The following is a 17,435-nucleotide window of genomic DNA, read 5'->3' on the forward strand; positions in this document are numbered from 1 at the left end:
ATCATGATAATAGTCGGTGCAATGTATAACGCTATATTTATCGATGCGATTTTCGGTATAATCCTCATGACGGAGCGAGTAACTCTACCGGCCTGATTGCTGTTTAATGATACCATGAAAAATAGGAGCAAAATACGCCCTATTGGAATCTTATGGATTGTCGTGAGCGATTTTTGTTAAAGAGTGATCGGGCGCCGGTCGATTCGGGTCGTGGCGAGGACCGGTGAGATTAATTGAGTTGTCGAAGAGAATTAATGTTGAAAAAGAATATTGGAGTAAATGTCTTAGTTTCTTGACTCTCGTTCAATTCAACCTAGACGGTTTAAATGGCTTTTAACAGTAAATAATTAGCAAAACTACGGTAGAAGAGCGCCGCCCAATTATGACCCAGGCAATAGTAATGATAATATCTCGACCAAAAACAATAGTAATGATGATATTAGGAATAGTAATAATCACTCGAAAATGATAAAAAAAAAAAAGAATTGTAAAAATGGGGGGTGGGGCCTAAAGGGGTAAATCGGCAACAATGGTTTCTGCGATTGCACGCCAAGAATGGTGGTGGTGGTAGCGGCGGCAGCGGTGGAGATCTGGTTCGTACGGTGGCAAACCGGAGGGACCGGCCGCCGGGCTGAGCTGTCGCGCCGCCACTGGTGGGGTGGTTGCCCTTGCTTCCTCTTCCTTCATCAGTTCTGTAGCTGTTTCTAATCTCAGCTCTTTAGGTTTTATTTTTTTAAAAAAAATGATGCTTGTGGGAGAAGGGATTGATTGAGCTGGTGAAGTTGGTCGGTTTCGCGCGTTGGCGGGCTCGGTGTCTCGAGATCGATCGTTATAAGCTCATCTTGTTGACATTTGATGTTGAGAGCAGGCGCGACTCGAATGAATCGTCCGTGCTCCCCCGCGTTTTCTTACGTAAGTTCTGATGTCGTGTTGGCACCGCGTTACATTCACCTCGACTTTTTTGATCATTCTTAATGCCTTAGTGATTTTCAAAAATACGAAGCATCGCTAAGAACTCGTCAAAAAAAAAACCCGATAGAGTTCGGAGTAATTGATTGCACGACATTTGGAAGGAACATTCGGAAAGCATGTAATTTATTTTTATAGAACCATGCCTCATATTTTTCAACCAAAAGAGAAAGGTAGACATTCCCAATCACATTACTCTCTAAGCAAGGCGAGATAGGAGAAGATTATTCGCGAATGACATCGCACGTCATCTTACTTCTACGATACATCGGCTGCATGCTCATTCGGTTCAATTTGTATCGCAGATGCCGTAGGTTTAACGTAGAATTTCATTCGATCCAACGATCAATGGCGCACCGATTCAACTTGCACCCGACAACGTTGTATCGTCTCCTTGTTAAGGTACTTAATCTGTTCATTCATGTAACAAAAGTAAAGCTTTTCCTTCTTTGGGTTTCGGTGTTAAAGCAATGTCCGATCCAGCTTTCGCGCAACTTGATCAGTCCACCTTTCTGGATCGGTACATTCGGGACTTTTACTCTCGAAATGATCCCGATAATTGAAATTTTGTTTTAGAACAGTCGACGGGTAGTGTCACGAGAATTGACAATCGTTTGGAGCTCGTTTTGGCTTATGTGAGAGCCTGTAAACATCAAACCTGGGCCAATCCCACCAACATCGTAAACAGGAAGTTACGGGTAAAAAACGACAGGGCCAAAGGGCACCAGAAATGGCGGTTGGTGCAATCCAACAACAGCTAAGACGAGATAATGAAGAAAGGCTCCACATCTCAAACCTTTGCTTGAGAACCAATCCACATCTATCTGGCATCTTCTGTCCCCCTATGCATCCAAAAAAGAAGAAAAAAATAAACATTATTTTTCTTGTTTTTTTCCTTAAATTTTTAAATCGACAGGCGAAATATTTTAACGCTCCTTCTCTCACGTGCAAGTCGAATTTGAAGCGGCGCGTGGAATTCGACTCATGGGAATGGACGCACACGCAAAAGGGATAGGGCCCGGTTTCAAAATTATGTCAGAAAATTTGACCCAAAAGCTCGAGTCGATAGGTAGAGGGAGACTTCTACATAGTATATATGTATATATATATAGCATATAAATTCTATTGCTAAGCGATGCGAGGTATTTCAAGAGTGATATCATATTAAGATTGATGAATCACAAATAACGATACCACCTACATTGTTCGTAACCGGCCCTTAAAAATCTAATTTGGAAAAATTTTAATGCAATAAAGTTGGAGAAAAACAAAACTAAATAATAACAATAATGGACCACCGCCCGCAGCGGCTGCGTTGGCTTCGGGCTCTCTTCCCCTCACGAAGGGAAGGAGTTCGAATCCCAGCCCTGTCGTTAGGGATTCTTAAGCGTGACGTCGTGGTGGTGGGTCCTGCGCTAGCGTCACCCCGGATTTACCTCTTCGGCTGTCTGCCGTGCGAGGGGTTCCCGAGTTATCAAAAAATAATAATAATAATAATAATAATGGGCACTCAATGTGAAACACAACGGGTTGTTTTTTTTTTTAAGGTTTCCATCAATTTCTCCCCAACCAATCCTCTTCAAGGCGGGCCCATTGAATCCATAATTTGCATTGATGGATCATCATCATCATCATGATGTGGGATTATACGGTAGGTGGGACTTCTTTAATCAAATCACACCCCCCCACGTTTCCATGCAAATTATTATGGCTTTTGAGAAGGTCGTTGGGCGCATAATTATAGCGATAAGGAATTTTTTTTGGCTAAGGTGTGTGTCCCTCGCTAGCCCTAACGTACCATGTTCGTGTAATAATAGCTATGCCACAACATTTGCATATGTACATAAGGAGCCCCAGCTTCATAGGTTTTGTTTCTTTTAGGGCAAGTTAATTTAGGAGATAACGTCGACGTTTACATCCGTCGTGTCGAGTGATTTGGACGCTAACATGGGTGTAGACTTCACATATCCATGAGAGCGCTGCGATTCATGTTGGAATATCTTCCGAGTGTTTATTTTAAGGAAAATAGCACGAATAATCCCTGAAATTTAGCTTAATGTGTAGTATCATTCTAGGACTTTTAGTTTGTTTAACGCGATCCTTGAACCATTTCTAAATGTTGAATTTAGTCCATAACCTTTTAATCTTTTTAATATTATCTATCAACTTTCCATAGAAAAGTAAATTACTCTTTCGATACTACTTGCAAGTTTTCATAATTACGCTATTTTCCATATTTTAGTTTGTCTTTTCATCTCAATTCATTTCCTAAATTAACAAAAAAAAATGCTATCTTTGTATTACCTTTTTGGTCTTTTATAAAGAATCTTAACAATTGAAGTTCCTGCTTTTAAAGAATCTTGACGCCCCCTTCCTTTCCAACCGTAAATATATTGTAGCTATTTGACCTCTATTTATTAGTTTAAAGATGCCTATTTTTTGGGGATTATATTTATAGCTCCTTCTTTTTATATCATATATTAAAACTTAATTCAAAAGCACGGTGCTAAATAATAGGAACTTCGAAATTCGATGAACAACACCGAAAAAAATAAGAGGTCGATAAGGTTGTATTATTAACATGCGTTGTCATTTTGGCGCCCGTTAAAAACCGCGCATTCAAGTGGATAAACACGTAAGTATGAAAAAAAATGATTATTATTACTTCCACCGACGGTGTAAAATAATTTTTGCGCATTCATCTTTGGATGGATGACACGTCACGTGCTACACACCCAACATCGAATTTACATCATGTTGTTTAAGGACTCGATATTTATTTATTTATTTATTTATTTTATATTTGTCTCTTCCATTCTCTCACAAAATGTCACCCATTATATAATTTGATTTTCTTGGTTAGCTTTCATCATTTTTTTGTTATTACCTGTTCTGTCTACATCATTCTACTATTTGATCATCAGTGCAGCATGCTACATATGATTGTCTCTCTCTCTCTGTCTTCTATATTTTTTTGAAAATTTATCAGTTGATTTTTCGTGGCTTCAATTAGAGGTGAGCATGGTCTGGATGGACAGTTCCCATCTTAAAATCAGGAACCGTCCACCAAGGTCTGGATCCCGGGTAGATCCATGGAACCGGTCCCGCTAGCCAGGACGGAGATGGAGAGATGGAGACGGAGACGGAGACGGTGATGCGAGCATTGACCAAGAAAAGTAAGAGAGTGAGAGTGAACGTGAGACGAAAGCGAAATAAGGTGTTTCTCGGCTCAATGTGAGGTTGTGAGCGTCGAGCAAGTTAGATTTAGTTTAGGCGTTTAAGATTTTTTTTTTTTCTTTTAAATTAAGAATTAAATAAATATATTATATTATTATTATATTACCGATCCGATCGGGGTGGGCAGTTCCATACCTGGAATAAAAAAATCAGACCGATACCCACCGATTCCCAAAAATTGGAACCGGGACCGGATCGATTCTCTTAAGAACTACTGGTTCCGATCTGGTTCCGAGCGGTTCCAGACAGTTTGAGCAGTTTCCAATTTTTTGGCATATCCCTAGCTTCAATACAGAAAAGCAAAAAGGGCCAAGTTTTCCCAACTCCCAAAACAGCGTAGAGTAGAAGTGATTCGAGGCACATCTGTCGTCTGTTAACAAGTCGTAATTTCACTCATGATGTTACTTTCCATCTGCCTGTGCTTGCTGCCCCATCTGCCTCCCTCCAACCTCCCTTTGATTGAGCTGACTTTTTTGCCCTTTTATTTATTTTTTCTATATATTCTTTTATTTTTGGGTTTTTCAAACTTCCCTCGTGCTCAAATATTATTACGAGAAAAAGTTTGGTTTAAATAAAAGAGTATAGACGCAAAAAGTTTGATTTGACATTCTTGTTATTTTCCGACGTTTGAATCGCTTAGGAAAATGAGTAAGAAAATGAGTTAATGGAAAATATTTTCCTAATCAATGAAAAAGGTTTTTCTATCAAGACTTAAATTCAGGAAAACGATTTCCTCTTTCAAAAATCAAAAATCATTTTCCTAAATATAACTAAGTATTGGCGTTTAAACCAGAAACTCTACACTTGGGCATGAGAACTCAATGCTCATTCTCAGGCCCTTGGTAGCGGGGTAGGGTCCTCGACACCCGTGCCCGGGTACATCTAGGCCACACCCGAGACCTCGGCCGCCGCACTCAGGTCCATCAAGGTCGAACACCGAAAACCGGTGCCTATGCCTAGGACGCTAGGCTCGGTAATATTGAGGTTGAGCCCAAGTCCTCAACGCCCGTGCCAAGTTTCATCAAGGCCAAATTTTTTAAAATTTTTTTTTGAAAATTTTAAATATTTAATTTAATTTATTTCTTTTTTCTTTACCTTCTTCATCCTCCGATCGCCGGGCCTCAGCGACGGCCGACTACCGGCCACAAGCGCGGGCCGACGAGCTTGAGCCTCACCCGAGCTTGACAGAGGCTTGAGCCTCGCCAACCTTCAGCGAGGCTCCATCTCACTAGCCTTCAGCGAGGTTGAACCTTCTTGAGGTTGGCGAGGCTTGAGCTCAAAGGCTGGCGAGGTCGGTCACGCTTGTGGCCTGTTGCTGGCCGTCATTGAGACCCAACGACCTGTGGTGGAAGAAGGTAAATGAAAAATTAAAAAATTATTCAAAAAATTATTATTATTTAAATTTTAAAAAATTATCCACGTTAGCGGGGCCTTGACACGTTAGAAGGTCGGCATCCACATTAGCAATTTCAGATCAAATGAAATTTCTTCTACCATACGACGATAAATATTTTCTAGTTCATTTTCAGGTTTCAGCCAAACACCAGAAAATATTCTCATTTTCCTGAAAAATGACTTATCGGAAAACATTTTCCGCGAAACAAAAAGAACCTTAAATGTTTGTAGCGGTGAAATCTTGGTATATCATGAATCGTTAAATTCGCAAATACGAGTGAAATTTGTATACATCCAAACAAAGCAACCATGCAATTTCTGGTCAAAATTGCCCAGAAGAACTGAATTGACAAATGATTAAAGGGTTTAAGACTTAATTTGCACGATTGAAAGTTTTATGACTAAATTGTTGTAAGTGCAATAAGTTTAGGATTTTCTCCTTTTTTTGTAATTTTCCCTTTCGACAGACTTCAGACTGAAGTTGTATTGTAGCGGATGCATCTCGACCTTCTCCAGCTGCATGCACATCATCACCCAAAAACGAAGGTCCCATTTCGTGAACATGGAAGAATGGCACTCCATGCCCACATTTGTTCAATTATAAATTGAAAAAGAATGGCCCAATTTCCGTTAGAGCATAGGACCATTGTTGGTGAGGGTCCTTTTCAGATTATGAAATTGTTGTAAGATCCACTTTTGGCTTAATATACAGGAAAATATAGAATGACACGAGGAAGATGACTGTCGGCCGCCTTGCCATCGTTGTCCTTTTAGGTTGCTATCGTGGTCATTGTTGCTGGCCACGGCCCTAATCCATGTTAGAGTCACAACTCTCTCTCTTGCTCGCGCCCACAAGGCGATACCGGTGCTATGGGGACTATGGTGATGGTGCAACCGTGCCGCCGCTACGTTATCATGATTTTCATTTTTTTAAAGAAAAATTTACTTACTTAGTGTTTATATTGTAATAGGTTATTTAGCACTTTAAACCTAATTATACCTTTTGAATTTTCCTTTATGTGGTGGCCAGTTGGTGATCAAGTTTCCTTGTGTGATTGTAGGCCAGCAATCATGTTGTCAAAGTGCAAAATTTGGCTGGACTCCATGGTTTTGCAACAGAAATTTGAGATGGGGGAGGGGGAAATTCTCATATGTTGGTGTACCTAATCTTAAATTCTCTTTTTTGTAACAGGGATAGTCGTAACCGGCATCCTAAGGGTTTTTTAACCCATATCAAATGGCAACCTAAGGTTTCAAAATATACAACTTGCACCCTGACTTTTGTCACTGCCTTTTGAATTTCATCCTGCCAACCCCGCTATATTATCAGTTCATCATGTTTCTTTCAAAACTATACCCTCACCCTAGAAATGACCCCCATAAGCACTAACCCGGTGTTCTGTCTCCTCCACCATCTCTCTCCTACCCACCACCGCCGGCTGTCGCTTCCCCTCTGAGCCTACCATCGTCGCAACAGTCTCCGATCTTGGATCTGAGTCCCACGACGGTCGCCCAGCCACCTCGGATCTAGTCCTAATCAAGGTCGGGCGACCCGACCTAAATCTAATCAGGTTTCCCATGGTCGCAACCATGGGAGGCTCGTGAGCTCTATGACAGAGCATGAGAGGAGGTCAAACTTGCAGCTCAAGCTCCAATGCTCGTGAGAAGTGATAGAAGGGGGGATGGTTTGACGGTGCCGGGGAGCAAAATGTCTTTTCGAATTGGAGGAGCTATGTATTATAAGTTTGATACGTGATGAAAATTTCGATATGCTACTACTTGTAATTACTCATTCTTAATAACAATTGGGGCATCCGGCACCAATTGATAACCGACGAATAAAATCACATGAATGGTTAAACTCAACAAAATTGTTGTCTCATCTCGAAATGGAATTCCTGGACACACCATAACATAAACATCTACCATAACATTACTAACATCATTCCCAAGGTCAAGCGTTGTAGATCATGGGCTTCATGGGTTTGGGGTGTGATGGGCTTTTGTTTGATGTCACTTGGGCCTTTTCAGCCTTTAGCTTTCCTGTGACTTTGGTCTTTCCGTTTAAGTAGAGAAACGAGTCATTTTTTTTTTGGAATATACCAAAAAATATAACTAAAAATGTCAAATATTTTACGTTTGCGGACCACCTTGCGCCTTCACATGAATTATCCTTGTATCTCTATTTATGAAAATCCCATTTTTTTTAAAAAAAATGTTAATTTCCGAATCCTAAATTCCCACACCCACTCGAAATACACAAGACGAACTGAAAAAAAAAAAACTATCTTTACCCTGAGCAAGATGCTAAATTAGCGAGGAGGAGCAATTTAGTTTTTTTCAATGCCGGGTATGAATAAGATTTACAAAAGAGAGGTAAATGAACGGTTATCGAGTTAAATGAAATATGATTTCGATATTTTCCCTTTTCCTTTTGTAATGAAGCCATTATGCGGCACGCTATAAAGGAGATCGACTGTGGAATTTTGCATGAATTGGGAGCTGTCCCATATGAAACCCAAATCAGCAAAGTTAACAATTTAGGGTTTGTTTATCGTTTGGAGTTTTGAATTTTGGGACTCTCGCAAGTTTATTCAAAGTCCTAAAACTTGTCACGAAAGTATAATTGAGTCCTAAAACTTTCATAATGTGCAATTAAGTCCTAAAACTTGTCACGAAAGTGCAATTGAGTCCTAAAACTTTCAAAAAGTGCAAACAAGTCCTAAAACTTGTCACGAAAGTGCAAACAAGTCCTAAAACTTATCAAATTATTTCAATCAAGTCCTTCCATTGATTACACTTTTTGAAAGTTTTAGGACTTGAATGCACCTTTGTGATAAGTTTTAGGACTTTATTGCACATTCGTGATAAGTTTTAGGACTTGATTGCACTTTCGTGACAAGTTTTAGGACTTGATCGCATTTTTTGAAAGTTTTAGGACTCAATTGCACTTTCCTGACAAGTTTTAGGACTTCTAGTGCACTTATCCCTAATTTTTATTAAGTGCGAAATATCAAAAAAATTTTCAAAACTCAAGTATCGACATGTGGTGTTGTATATATTTTTATTTCATAACTTTAATTTTTGGAAGAAAGGTAAAGAAAGAAAAACACTTTAAGTTAGACGAACAAACATTTATAAGAACCTTTAGAGCCTATTTTGATTTTTGAAAGCAAACAATTAGTTATTAATGTTCTCCTGAAAATTTGTTTTTTTTCAACTCTAAAAGATTATACTATAATTTGATATGCTTTTAAATGAACTTATCTGAACTGTCGGTATCAAATAAAAGTTAAATTCAAAATGCTAAAAAGGAAAAATGGTAAAAATAAAATCACTCTAAACAAGCTCCTCATGCATGATTTATCATAATATCAATTTGTGTTAAGTGTATCAAAATTGTGTTTATACTTCGTGCGAATTCATACGAGTACTAAAATATCTCAGGGATGGACTCGGGATGGGAGGGGACAAGAGATACATTCCCCATACCCGTCCCGCCGAGGGAAGTTCCGCCCCACCGCCGACCCCGTTCCATGTGTGGGGTAGGGCAAGGGCTGGTGCGGGGCGACCTCCGCGGGCCGACGGTGCCCCCACGAGGCGCTGCCCCAGATATAAAAATAGCCTATAGTTAAGTTGAAAGTAAGAACCGCGATTTTTGTAGAGCTGGGATTGCTCCAACTCAACGTGGAATAAAGTGAAGATGAACACATGTAAAAAAAACCACATTGTTCACATGAAAGCAACACTTGTGAGTATGACTGTCCAAATAAATTTGTCCTTGATTGAGCAAAAAGGATTGTGAGCATATCTTGGCTCTCTGCTTTTCTAATTTCCAATTTCAATGGAAAGCTTATAAATTGTATAGTATAATGTATAATATCATGTAAATGATGATAGTACATATAAATATGTCTAAGCAAAATAATAACATATCATCTATAAGTATAAGTACAATAAAGTAAGATTTGTAAGAAAGATATATAAATACATTAGCAAGGCGGATTAGTAGGGCGGGGCAAAGTCGTTATCGGCCCACTCTGCCCCGACAAATTCCTGTCGTTTTCGCCCCTGCTCCCATTTTTTTGTTACGGGAAAAAATTTACCACATTCGGGACGGGGCATCGCAGGACAATGTAACACCATGCATGCGCTCATCTCTTAATATACTGTAATTCTATGTAATGAATCAAATGAATGAATCACGAAAACACTATGTCATTTTGCATTGATATGTGCATTAGAAATAGGAAAAATATCTTAACCACCACTATTAACCCTCTATTTTTTCTTCCGAAAAAAAAAACCATTTAGGCAACCTGGTCATCTAACTTTTTTGATGTGTATGGGTATTTTCGTCCAAGGGGTAAAAGTTGGGAGAAGTGTCAAAAAAGTTCTAAACCTTTTACATTGGTGTCAATTTAGTCCTAAATCTTTTTTTAAGTGCCAATTCAGTCCTAAACCTTTTGCATTTGTGCCAATTGAGTCCTAAACCTTTTTTTTGTGCTAATTCAGTCTTAAACCTTTTGTATTGGTGCCAATTCAGTCCTAAACCTTTTGTATTTGTGCCAATTGAGTCCTAAACCTTTTTTTGGTGCCAATTGAGTCCTAAACCTTTTGCATTGGTGCCAATTCAGTCCTAAACATTTTGTATTTGTGCCAATTCAGTCTTTCCGATTAATTTAGCTAAAAAAGATTTAGGACTGAATTGGCATCAATGCAAAAGGTTTATGACTGAATTGGCATCAATGCAAAAGGTTTAGGACTCAATTGGCACCAAAAAAAGGTTTAGGACTCAATTGGCACTAATGCAAAAGGTTTAGGACTGAATTGGCACCAATGCAAAAGGTTTAGGACTCAATTGGCACAAAAAAAAGGTTTAGGACTAAATTGGCACAAATGTAAAAGGTTTAGGACTAAATTGACACCAAAAAAAAATTTAGGACTAAATTGGCACAAATGCAAAAGGTTTAGGACTTTTTTGACACTTTTCCCGGTAAAAGTTCATGGAGGTTTTTTGGCTGGTTTGAAATGTGGGCATATTTTTGTCTCTTGGGCGAATTTTTTTTTCATTTTTTTGGGATTTAGCCCATGTTTTTCCTTATTATTCCGTGCCTTGCCCATCTTCGTTGTGTCAAATATTCTCAATACATTGTAGCATTTTGATTGCAATGATTTAGCAAATCAGAAAAAAAAAACTTCGCTCTTATCAACGTGTCTTTGCACATGCCAGCGTCATTTTGCAGGGACAAAAAATATAATGGCGGGTATTTTCGTCCTTAGGGTTTTTTTTTTTTTGAGCTTTTTTGTCTTCTTTTTTCCTTCCTTTATATTATTCCAATTTTTTCTACCATCAATATTCTCGGATCCTAACATCTTAGCATACTATTCTAATGGCTAAAATTTAGACACTAAATCTCCCCTACTTCCATATTTAGAGCAAACCTTTTCTTTTACCATAAATTAGGGATGAGCATGGTCTAGGTGGGTGGTTCCCACCCTAGAATCGGGAACCGCCCACTAAGAATCGTTTCCGAAAAATTAGAACTTAGAACCGCCTGTTAATTCCATGGATCCACCCGGGAACTGGACCATCGATCTAGTCCGGTTCCTGGGTGAGTCCATGAAACTGTTCCCACTAGCCAAGAACGGAGACGGAAAGACAAAGATGGAGACGTAGATGGAGAGTCGAAGACGGTGAGGTGAGTATCGATCGAAAAGAGTGAGAGTGAGAGTGAGAGTGAGAGTGAGCGTGAGGCGAAAGAAGGTGTTTCTTGGCTCAATGTGAGGCTATAAATGTCGAGTGAGTTATGTTTAGTTTAGTGATTTAAGATTTTTCTTTTTTTAAAAAAATTTAAAATTAAATAAATATTATATATTATATTTATTATTATATTACCGGTCCGTGTGGGTGGACGGGCAGTTCCATGCTTAGAACTAGGAACCGGAGCAGTACTTACCCGTTCCCAAAAATTGGAGTCAAGAACCAGACCGGTTTCGAGTGGTTCCCAGTTCTTTTGCACACTCTTACCATAAAACACATATAAATCCACTTCTAATGCTTTGCTTTTGAAGCTCGGTTGGGGAATGATCCAAGATAGAGGCAAGTTATGGGTTCGAGTCTTTAAAGGGAAATATCTGCAGACCTCAAATTTCTGAATCACAAGGTCAAGGCATCAGCCTCTCCTTTGTGGAAGGCAATCATAGATACCAGAGAAGTACTCAAACTGGGAACTCTATATCAAATAGGGGATGGAAAATCGATCGAGGTCAGAAATAACCCCTGGATTGCTAATGTCTCAACTCATTTGCCTTCTTTTATTGATCCAGACCCTATTTTGAAGCATAGAAAGATAGAAAGCTTCTTTATCCCATGGACAAAAACTTGGGATGTATTATCTAAATCAAACATTTTGCCCAACCTCACTCCAAGCCATCCTTCAGATCCATGTGCCAAACTCCATTGGGCTAGACAAACTGATTTGGCATCCAGCTATCGATGGAATATTTTCTGTTAAATCTACTTACAAACTCATAAAGTCACGAAATGAAAATGGTAACAACCGCGGGATTTGGAACAAAATCTGGAAAGCTAGAGCTCATGAGCGACACAAAATGATGTTGTGGAGGATAGCGACTAACGTTTTACCTTGTCAAGCTAACTTGTTTCAATTGATCCATATCCCAGACCCCTCTTGCCCGTTGTGTGGAGCTTCGGAGGAAAATTCAGTTCATTTGTTCACAAGATGTCCTCTAGCCCAAATCTTGTGGAGACAGAGCCCATGGGGTATTATCTCGTCTGCTTGGAACTTCAGGTCTCCGGAAGAGATGGTGAATCACTTTCTTGATCCAGGAAAAATATTACAGAGAACGCGAGTGGATTGCAAGCTCTTCACCCTTTATGCAGCAATTCTTTGCACTAGAATGGGGCATTGCAGGAATGCAAAGCTACATGATCAGACTATTCTAGTTCCTTCCCAGGCGATTCAGATGGTCATACAAGATTTCTTGGAATATTCAAATATGTTCAAGAGGGAGAACAAAGTTAAGTTAAGCGAGGAACCAGGTTTTATTGGGGTAAGGTCAAACTCTTGGATTCCTCCATCAAACCAAGAGTTGAAATTTAATGTAAATGTTGCGTGGAAAGATAACAGAGGTGCCATAGGTATTATTGCATGATTGTATAGAGGCTCAGTTGTCCAAGCGTGGGCAAGATGAGGAAGATGAAACTCGCCAGTGGAAGTAGAAGCTGCAGCTCTTCTTCTCGCATGCAAAGCTGCTTAGTCCCTCGGCTTCCACAAAGCGAAAGTGATTGTAAGATGTTAATTGATGCTATTCAACAAAAGGGCATTTGTCCTTGGTGTATTCATCCTTTCGTCTCGGACTCTCGCGTCCTACTTAGCAATAACCCAGAATGGAGTTTGAAGTGGATCAGTAGATCTAGTAATGTTGTTGCTCATAAGCTTGCAAAATGGGTTTTTTATCAGTTAGGAACTGCATCATCTTTCTTTTTTATTGATCTCCCATCTAGAGTAAAAAACTTAGTATTAGCGGAATCTTCTTTAATTTATCATGTTGATGTAGGCTCTAATTTTTCTATGTAATATTTGATCTTCTCTTATGAAATGGAAGGTTTGTTTTAGAAAAAAAAAACATATAAATCCACTTCCCACTTTTGCCCTCACCACCACTCGATAAAAGAATCAAATTCCACACAAATGTCAAAGGGCAATCCGGTAATTTCACATCGACACATTTCGAAATATTAAAAAAAATCGGAATAATACCAGAGAATTTAAAATCCCATTCTCTCTCCCCATCTATCGCGTTATCTCTCCACACTCTCTCTCTCTGCTCCGCCGCTGTCTCTTCGCTTCCCCACCACTCGGCCATGGCGGTCTCCCTCAGCTCTCTGTCTTCCATCCTCGCCCGCGAGTCGGCGTCGCTGGCCGGCGGCGCCGCCGCCACCTCCGCCCTGCCCTCCTCCTCCTCGTCCAGGCTCGCCCTGCCGTCGCGGCGCGCCGCCGCCCTCGCGGCCACCGTCCGGGCCGTGTCCTCGCCCTCCTCCAGCCCGGCGGCGGGGAAGCGCGAGCCGCGCGGCATCATGAAGCCGCGCCCCGTCTCGCCGGAGATGCAGGCCGTGGTCGGGGCCCCCGAGATTCCCCGCACCCAGGCGCTCAAGCAGATTTGGGCCTACATCAAGGAGAACAATCTTCAGGTCTATTCGGGTTTTTGCAGCATCAGTGTTCTCGTCTTGCTTTATCTTTCGCTGAAAGTTTGGATTTTTAAGTGTTTTGGTGATGAGTCTGGTTAATGGTTAGGGTTTGCTATATGGATAAGGTTTCAATTTTCTGTCATGTTGTGCAAGGATTGTTTGGTCATTTTCCTTGGTTGTACGGGCCTATCATTGCGCTAAATTCTTGGTTAATGTTTGCTGGGAAGTGCACGTTTGCTACTTGGTTGTGTGGTAGAATCTTATTGGGCGTTTTCTTGATATAGACCGCAAGAAAACAGAGCTGTTCTTGGTACATTCAACGTTTCTTTCTTTTGCTTCAACTGGTTGATTTGTTGAGTGCTTGACTATGGCCTGGTAAGTTACTAATTACACGAAATGTGTGTGACCTGCTGATCTTATGCAAAAGGTACCACAAGCTGGTCATATTCAACTCAAATTTGAATTGACTATGTTATCTAGGCATTTGAGCGTAGTTAACATAGCAGGTCTTTTGTGGGACTCTTTGGAGCTATATGTAGTATTTTGTTCATTGCCAGGGCTCTTTTTACTGGGTGAGGGTGAGGTGGGTTTTTATTTTGTGTTATTGCTTAGATATAGACAATGCAGTGATACCATTTTTGCTAGTGTCTAGGATTATTTGTGAGTTGGGTAAGCATTGTTATTCTCTGAAGGTGATATTTTTTTTGTCGATGGTTTTTCACATATGCTGCTTCGGGGTTTTCCTTGCTGCGGTTGAACACATGATTTGTGCTTGCTGCATTCTGTTTCTTTGATAGGGAAGTTTATGCTTTCTCATCCTTAAAGAAGCTTTAATGACATTGTATCACTATTTTTTGCCTCGCAATTTCTACCAGAGGGCTATTTTAACATGATAGCACTGTCTTTCGGTTCCTTAGCAGTTACCACATTAACTTTTAGTACTTATGAGGAATCCTGAATTGTGCAAATGATAAGAGAAAAAATGACGTTTCATACGACCTCTGTCTGCCTTTTCAGTTTTGTGTGTTTAACCACGATTTCTTTCCTTAAAAGTTAGTGATCCTAAACCTTCATTCTGTAATGCACAATCCATTTGCTGCCATCCATGCAAATCGTTGGTGGGAGTTTGTGCATAGACATATCCGTTAATGAGCTTTTGAGAGACTAATATGTTTTTGTACTTCATGTTTAGCTGGTAAATGTTCTGGATTTTTTTTCCATTGCCAGGTGCTATGTTCAACGTGCTCCACATTGACATGTCTGCTTGATGCAACTGAGATGCCTATTTTTTCAAGCTCTGTTTGTTTTAGGTTATAATCGATTATTTTGTATTCTGTGCAATGCTGTTTCTGTCCGAGGAATGCTATCCCTTGAGAGAACGTTCAACTGGTGTTGTATGATGCTTACTCTCATCTTTGTTTCATAGGAAGGAGAAAATCAGACTCTTATATGGTATTGTTGTTGTGGTTTGATTCCCATTTTTTAGGACCCTGAGAACAAGAAGATCATAATATGTGATGAGAAGCTGAAGAAAATATTTGGCGGGAAAGACCGAGTTGGGTTTCTCGAGATTGCGGGATTGATCAGTCCTCATTTCCTCTGATGGAATTAAATGCCCAATAGGTGAAGTAGGTAAGCGGGGCTATCTTGTCCAGCGATCTTTTGCACGCCAGGCATCTGTTTTGGTCGAAGATATCGGTGGAAAAAAATTGCTGGTTCTTGCTCTGTAGTTATTTTATCTTGCCAGTAGTTGCTTAAACTTCTTTGGATATCGAGTTTTGGTTACAAAGTTTAGGCTTTTTATTGATGCATCAGTGGTGGCATGTTGTGGTTACCACAGGGAGTAATTATTTAAAATTTCTCTGTATCTATGTCTCGGTCTGCTAATCTATAATTCGTATGATGGCGATATCCTCGTACACCAAGTGAGCCTGATTGAAACGTGAAAATTGTTCTCTTGAAAGGAACTGAATTTGCCAAACCTGCTCTATCTACTAATCCTAGAATCTCTTATGCAGTCCAATAAAACAATTGTGGTTATACTCGATTCATGTGGGTAGGTTAACTCAGGTGCGGAAGGATTTGACTGGCTTCATGCTTTACAATGCTGATGCTCCTCTCTACACGACCCATGATTTGGCACATTACCCCTTGGAGATCTTGTAATATCTCTCATGTAGTTACAAACGAAACATTCGACTATGTATAGAATAGGCGAGATTTCTTAGTCACACAGCTCCATTACCATTAATTGTGAAATCGTCGACTGCTCCGGGGACTTCGTATGTTTTGAATGTGATTATACTCAATGATCTGCTCGTGCTCGAATGAGCTCGTGCATGATTAGTAATCATTTTTCGTGAGAAAACGCTCGTCCTAATACTGCTGGTCATAAGGTCACCCGAGTGAGCCAACAGGAAACTGTAAGTATCTCAAGAGCTTGCACTTCGCCTGAAGCCTCTCCTCAAGAATACTGGGCAAACACGTTTGCGTCACCAGCGCGGCATTTGGCTGTTCCCCGTTTTCCTAATTTTCATTTAAGTAGCACGGAATCAAGCTTATCATCGTAGTATGACATATGTCTCGCGCATTTATATTAAGGTTTTGTTCGTTTCGTGAAAAATGTGACATTTTTGAAAAAATGTTTTTCAGGAAGTCATTTTTCAGAAAAAATGACTATTTTTCGGTATTTGGTTGAAACTTGAAAATGAGCTAGAAAATTTTTTCTACCGTTTGGCATTAAAAATCTGATTTGATTTTTTTGGGAAAAATATAAAAAAATTCGAAATTTTTAATTATTATTTTTTCTTCTATCTTTGCTGATTGCCAGCCAGGGTGACGGCTAGTGACCGTCACATGCGAAGTGGAGCCTCACCGGATTTGACAAGGTTGAGCTCACCTGAGGTCTATGAGCTTGAGACTTGCCAGATTCTAGTTAGCTCGAGACTTGCCAGTGACTTGGGTGAGGCTCCATCTCGTCGGATCTAGCAAGGTCGAGCTTGCCTGAGGTTGGCGAGCTCCAGACTTGCCGGTGGCCGGTCGTTGGCCGTCATCGTGGCTGGCGACCGGCCGAGGAAGAAGCAAAAAGAAAAAGAAAGAAAAGATACGAAAAAACACAAAAATAATTAAAAATTCGATTTTCAATATAAAAATAATTAAAAGTAAAAATAGTTAAAACTTTGATTTTTAAAATAATAATTAAAAATTAGATTTTTTAAAAATATTCTTATAAGAACGAACGTTTCATCAATCAAAGACCTAAGCTTGAGTGCCAAGGACTCGCGCACGGCCTTTTTGGACACGTGCCTGAGTGTTAGGGACTAGAGCGAGAGTGTCGGGGACTCGAGCCCTGCCTTTACGGACGGGGGCTTGGGTGCCAAGGCATAGGGCACAGGCACTAGGGGTTCGGGCCCGACCTCGATGGACCAGGACATGGGCGTTGGGGGCTCGGGTTTAGGCGTTGGGGTCCCGAGCCTGGCTTCAATGGAGCCAAGTTTGGCCTTGATGGACTCGTGCTCGGGCGTCAGAGACTTGAACCTAGCCTTGATGGACCCGAATTTGGCCTCGATGGAATCGGTTCGGGTGTTGGAAACTCGGGACCCAGCGTGTGGGTTCCCCA

At 40.3% G+C, this 17,435-nt stretch overlaps 1 protein-coding gene across 3 annotated transcripts; it reads left to right on the plus strand.

Moving 5' to 3' along the window:
- The first annotated feature begins 13,418 nt into the window (after positions 1–13,418).
- LOC115687743 (SWI/SNF and RSC complexes subunit ssr3-like) lies at positions 13,419–16,138 on the plus strand. Of its 3 annotated transcripts, none has more exons than XM_056307585.1 (3): positions 13,419–13,819; positions 15,303–15,448; positions 15,835–16,138. In XM_056307585.1, the coding sequence occupies exons 1-2, from the start codon at positions 13,493–13,495 to the stop codon at positions 15,417–15,419; spliced, it is 444 nt and encodes a 147-aa protein (XP_056163560.1). In that variant the 5' UTR covers positions 13,419–13,492; the 3' UTR covers positions 15,420–15,448; positions 15,835–16,138. The 3 variants fall into 3 exon arrangements, with proteins under 3 accessions (XP_056163560.1, XP_056163559.1, XP_056163558.1); XM_056307584.1 differs by having other exon boundaries at positions 15,877–16,138; XM_056307583.1 differs by lacking the exon at positions 15,835–16,138 and having other exon boundaries at positions 13,421–13,819; positions 15,303–15,627.
- The last annotated feature ends 1,297 nt before the right edge of the window (positions 16,139–17,435 follow it).

This window comes from Syzygium oleosum, unplaced genomic scaffold, assembly GCF_021117445.2.
Source record: "Syzygium oleosum isolate NSW1041296 unplaced genomic scaffold, Sole_v2.1 Sole_v2.55, whole genome shotgun sequence".
NCBI lineage: Eukaryota > Viridiplantae > Streptophyta > Magnoliopsida > Myrtales > Myrtaceae > Syzygium > Syzygium oleosum.